This window comes from Microtus ochrogaster, unplaced genomic scaffold, assembly GCF_000317375.1.
Source record: "Microtus ochrogaster isolate Prairie Vole_2 unplaced genomic scaffold, MicOch1.0 UNK84, whole genome shotgun sequence".
Classification (NCBI taxonomy): domain Eukaryota; kingdom Metazoa; phylum Chordata; class Mammalia; order Rodentia; family Cricetidae; genus Microtus; species Microtus ochrogaster.
In genome coordinates, this window is record NW_004949182.1 from 622,700 (window position 1) to 628,207 (window position 5,508).

General features: G+C 38.8%; 1 protein-coding gene across 2 annotated transcripts in view; it reads right to left on the reverse strand.

Annotated features, from left to right (window-relative positions):
- Positions 1-3,475: 3,475 nt before the first annotated feature.
- Cdh2 (cadherin 2) overlaps positions 3,476-5,508 on the reverse strand; it is a 233,185-nt gene continuing 231,152 nt past the window's right edge. For both annotated transcript variants that reach the window (XM_026777786.1, XM_026777785.1), the window contains exon 17: positions 3,476-4,931. In XM_026777786.1, coding sequence (XP_026633587.1) covers positions 4,725-4,931 — 207 coding nt within the window. In that variant the 3' untranslated portion in view covers positions 3,476-4,724. The remainder of the gene's footprint in view (positions 4,932-5,508) is intronic.

The window sequence follows — 5,508 nt, forward strand, 5'->3', positions numbered from 1 at the left end:
CCAAATTAATGTATTAGTGATCATCTACGTAACAAAGATTGTTTAAAAATTCAACATGTACATTTATGTTACTGTTTACAGTAATGTTATGTATAATGTGAAAGACAGTTTCCAACTACAGACAAGAAAAATAAAAATAATTCTTATTACCGTACCAGTGCAGGAGAAATTCCAATTATTAGACTTAAGAGACAGGAAAAAAAACTGTCATTATTACTTTTTAGGAATATTGAAGAGAAATCACCAGAAAAAGATTGGAAACTAGTGGAAGGGTAAACCAAGGCAGAAATAGGAGAGATCAGTCAACTTGCAAGCAACCAGTAAGAGAATTGGTAGAGAAACTGCAGTGTGAAAAATTCTTTTTCTAAGAATAATGAAAAGAACTAAATAGAACACAAAAATGAGATGCTTAGTAAAGCTCCATGGTATGAAAGGGTATAGAATTTGATGGGAATAAGTGACATTGTTATTTTTCTACAACTTAGTAAAATCTGAATCTAAATCTAAAATTTGTTGTAGTCCTTGACAAAATATTTCTGAAATTCATGTACAAGAAAAATTCAGAAAAAATACAGAACAGTTTTATTAACAAGAACAGCAAGGGAATGATTTATCAAAATACCACGTTAGAATCACACAGCACTGTGCAGACAATCCGTGAGCCAATGGAACAGACTCAAAGACCAAGAAGGAGATGTATAGGACAAAGGTTCTATGTCACATGACTGGGACAAGGTTCAAATTTTTAACAAATGATGTCTGAATACCAGCCTTTACATTTAGACATGTTGTTCAGAAGCTGACTCCTATAATCATGATTCTGGGTGAATGAAAGCGCTAAATGTCACTGGGGAAAAATAATCTCAGAAATCTCACTTTGAAATATAACAAACTCTTTAAAAAATCATGAAAAATTTGTGCTATAAAAACACTGTAGTGACCTCAAAAGATTAGCAAAATACTAGGAAAGCAAGCATGTCAAGAGCTCTTGCCAGTTGTGGGGTGGGGAAGCAACAAAGTCCATGGGGGAATGGGACAGACTTGAAGGAACACAGATGACTTGCCCATGCAGAGAAAGAACAAACAGCCCTCCGCCAGGCTTCAGGGGGATCTCCTGATGACCATGGGAATGGTCATGTGTGTGTGTGTGTGTGTGTGTGTGTGTGTGTGTGTGTGTGTGTACACTATGCATGTAGAGGTCACAGGATGACATGTGTGTGCGTGCGTGTGCGTGCGCGCATGCAGTACATGTAGAGGTCACAGGATGACTCTATGGAACTAGTTCTCTCCTTCCATGAAAGAGTTCTGGAGATTTGACTCTGGGTGCTCTGTCAGCAAAGGCTGCTTGCTGCTGAGCCATCTCACTGGTCCCCTCCTGCCAACCTTTAAGGGGCATAACATCCAGATGGCTGAGCACTAGGAGAAGTGATTCATGTAATCCATTGTGATTCTATGAATTAGTGTTGTCTTTAACTAGACAATCTGTTGCTCCTGGTGAAATTTATAGCACACATAATTTTATCCCAGAAAGTGACCATTACCAGGGAGATCCCTCTCCATAAGTGGGCTCACTGCTCACACTGCAGCCAGACCCAAGTTCCCAAGGATGGCCAAGTTTGCTTTTGGATAGGGTCTGAACATCATACTCATAAACAGAATTTTCAAGGCTTTATTATATTACATTTTAAAGCCATTTTACAGATCACTGGAAGCTACGACCAGGACTTGACTCCATGACTAATTTTCACAGAAAAGAGAGTAAGGCCTTAGTTAGATCATCTTGAATTCTGCTGCTGGCTTTTAAAAAGCTGCTTCTTTTAGCTAAAAGGCTCATTGAAGTAACACTAAACATTTATAATTTTAGCCATGTTTAATTAACTTCCCTCTGGTTTCTTGAATCATGTAATTCCATCCCCAAGCTTCTAATTTGGAAAAATACTCCCACATGCAGAGGCTTGCACAGGCATGTTTACTGTGGAATCATTTTTAATCATGAAAAAAGGGAAACAAATTAAGAAACGATTCAATAAAACTATTAAGGCCATATTATGGAATTCTATGTAGCAGTTAAAAAGGATGAAGTGGAAAGACATATATAGTAATATGAAAAAAGTCCAAGATAAAGTGTTAGCAAAATAAGAAAATAACAGAAAAATATATAGTATGTAACCCCATTTTCGTGAATATAAATTAAAATAAAATCTATATGCAAATGTGTATAGAGTCGTTTGGATAACAAGAACCATGCATCACTACTAATTGAATAGAAAAATCCATTTGTAGCAAAATGAGCCCATCTACTACTCTTCACTGGTTGTTGGGAGCTTGGTTTAGAAATGTTTGTATAAAGGGCCATGTCTGTGGAGGGCACCTAGGAAAAGGGGAGTTTTGAGAACTATTAATTACACACACACACACACACACACACACACACACACACACACACACACAAAATGTGTGTGTGTGTGATGTTTGATTTATGTATCTATTTATGCTTTGAATTATGGTCTTGCTACTCAGGCCTGGCTGGCTTGGGCCTCTAATTTGTGACCGTCTTCTTGTCTTTGCTGGAATTGCAAGTGTGTACCACTACAGCCATGTCGTGAGAAAATTACCTACCTGACAGAAACTGTACACATCTGAATTTGAAAGTCAGTTCAGTTTTCATTTGGACGTACAAAATGAGGGCACTGTCTATGAATTCATTTTAGACAAAGACTATCCAATTTAGTATGTTCTCATTATGGAAATTCTCAGAGCCTAGCATCTAAGGATCTGAGAAGCAACCAAGAGCCCATTTTACTGTGTGCATACAATAACTTTCAGGTTAAGAAGAAAAGCAGAGCAGTTATGTAGAGGAGGTGTGTTGTATGTGTTTTCTGAAGTCTACAGTGTAAGAATTACGTGGTGCTATGACCATGAAAATAGACAGGAAAATAGTGAGAATTCTTTCAATTCTCATACAACCCACTTATGAACCATAGTTGAGATATGAACAGTTTTATAAAACTTAGCATGGCTGTTTCCTTCTCTGTCCCTCACTGTAGCACACACAACATACACAACTAAAGAAGAGGTTGAATTAAAGTCAGGAGCCAATCCTGAGCATCCTTCCCTAAGAACAAAGAACAATGGCTCCAGGGAGGGGTGAGAGACTAAGCAGGTGTCCACTGCTGTTCCCAAGGCCATGCCCTCCACCCACTTCAGTGTAACCAACAGCTTGGGTGGCAACAAAAGGTGAGCTAGCAATTTCACGTGTTCAATGAAATTCATGTAGTTGTGTTTATGCCATGGCCACTAGGCTCCTTTTCCAGTCAATCAGCGTCTTTCTTCTACGCAGACACTGCAGGCATATCCGGAGGAAAGAACTGAGAAAGAACACATCATTTTGCACTCCTAGGGATCCCCTGACTCTTGGGGTTTCTGCCACACTCAAAGCAGCTCTGGGAGAAAGAAAAGGTTCAAACCAGTCACCAGATCCAAAGTCAGCATTTTATTCAGAACGCTGGGGTCAGAGGTGTATTGTTTATAATCTGGTACACAACACAGACGCAAAGCCGTCGTCAGGGTCTTTCCAGTTTAAAAGCTTTTTTTTTCTTTTTTCTCTTTTTATTCATTTTTTGTTTGTTTTGTTTTGTTTTTTAAAAACACACACTTGCTAGTGCTGCCAGTACCAGGCCACCCCTTTTAACTTTTCCTTCCATTTTTGTGTGTAATTTTTTTGGTACAAATTATGTAAAACATTTGTGCTAAGAACTTTTATCCCTCCCCTGAACAAAACAAAACAAAAAAAAAGAAAATAATAAAAATTAAAAAAAATTAAAAATTAAAAATTGAGTATTCTAACTACAGCTCAACAGTTGAATCAAATGTCACTTTGTTTTGTAAATACTTTATCCATAACGAAAGATATTAACATGCAAAAAACCTGAATCCAAAGTCCAAATAATACATACACATGTTCTGAGTTCTCTGCACTCCTCCATAGTCTATGCTGATAAAACATTATGTACACACACCATTTTTACAGCGAGGTGGAAAAAATACAGGAAATAAAAAGGTGTACATGGATTAAGACCAAAATGTGTCTAACATTCTAGTTTATGAAAAAATTCAATTTTGCTACAAATCGGTGATATGAAAACTCCCTTTATCTGCAACCAGCTGCGTAAGTTTTAAGATTTTAGTGAAAAAAAAAATCTAAAGTCTAAAACTAGAAGTAATGTACATTTTTCCTATCTCATGGTCTTCCCCCCCACCCCAGGTAACAAAATCACTCCATGAGTTAATTTTTTTAATCTGTTTGTTTCATTCTGCATCTTAACAAAAGCAAACGCATTGTAACAAAAGTGTGTTGAAGCATGTCACATTTACCTTTCTGCTCCCGCCTCAAAATATTTTGTCTTTTCCTTATTGTTTCAGAAATCAGTACCATTAAAGCCTTAAACAGAAAACTAATTCCAATCTGAAAAAGGTACAAAAAGGCACATAAAATCCCAGTGCTTCTGTACTGTAAAATTCAAGTGTAGCTGAGCTCGGTGTTTTCCAGACAGTATCGGATCACTGATATTCCCTGGGAGCCCAAACTGGTTCGCAGCCTACGCCAAAGCCTCCAGCAAGCACGGTGCTAGTGGACTAGAGTTAAAGCCTAGCTTCTGTATGCTTTTTGGGAATATCAGGTGAAACTGTTTATACTTGTCCAAAAGCCAAGTCCGTCCTGCCGTTCAGTCGTCGCCGCCGCCGTACATGTCGGCCAGCTTCTTGAAGCGGGGTCCCCAGTCATTCAGGTAGTCATAGTCCTGGTCTCCACCGCTACTGGAGGAGTTGAGGGAGCTCAAGGAGCCGGCCGTGGAGCCGCTGCCCTCATAGTCGAAGACCAAGAGGGAGTCATATGGCGGAGCTGTGGGGTCGTTGTCAGCAGCTTTAAGGCCCTAGGTTAGGGGAGAGAGAGGAAGGAATTACAAGAGGATACCGGCTGACAGGGCACAAGGTCACCCAAGAGACCTTTGGGGATCACAGCTTGCTCAAAGGTTTCCATTGGCAAGATCACAGCAATTTGAGCATACAGAAGAAAAAAAAAGGTCCTCTAAGTCAAACAATTCTCTTTTTCAAGGAAACAATCCTACGGGTAGCCATGACAAAGAAGGAGATGGCAACTGGTTGGGGAATATATTTGACAAATGGAAAAAAGGGTCATTCGTTTGCAGCTCTTAAGAGAGGATGATATATGGAGACCAATGGCTGGGCCAAAAGAAAGGATTACCAAAGTGCAACCTAAATTTTAACAGGGTAATTACTATGAAAACAACAAAATCATCGAATCACTGAACATGAACAATATTTTCCTTGGGATAAGATGTAATGAATGTGACTGAAAATCCATTGGATAAAAGCTTTTTGGAAAGAATAACTTACTAGTAGATCAGGGACTATGAAACAAACACAAAGGTCCTTGTGATACAAGTACTCGGAGAGGGATTTTTGCCAGTTAACTTGAATACAGCTGGG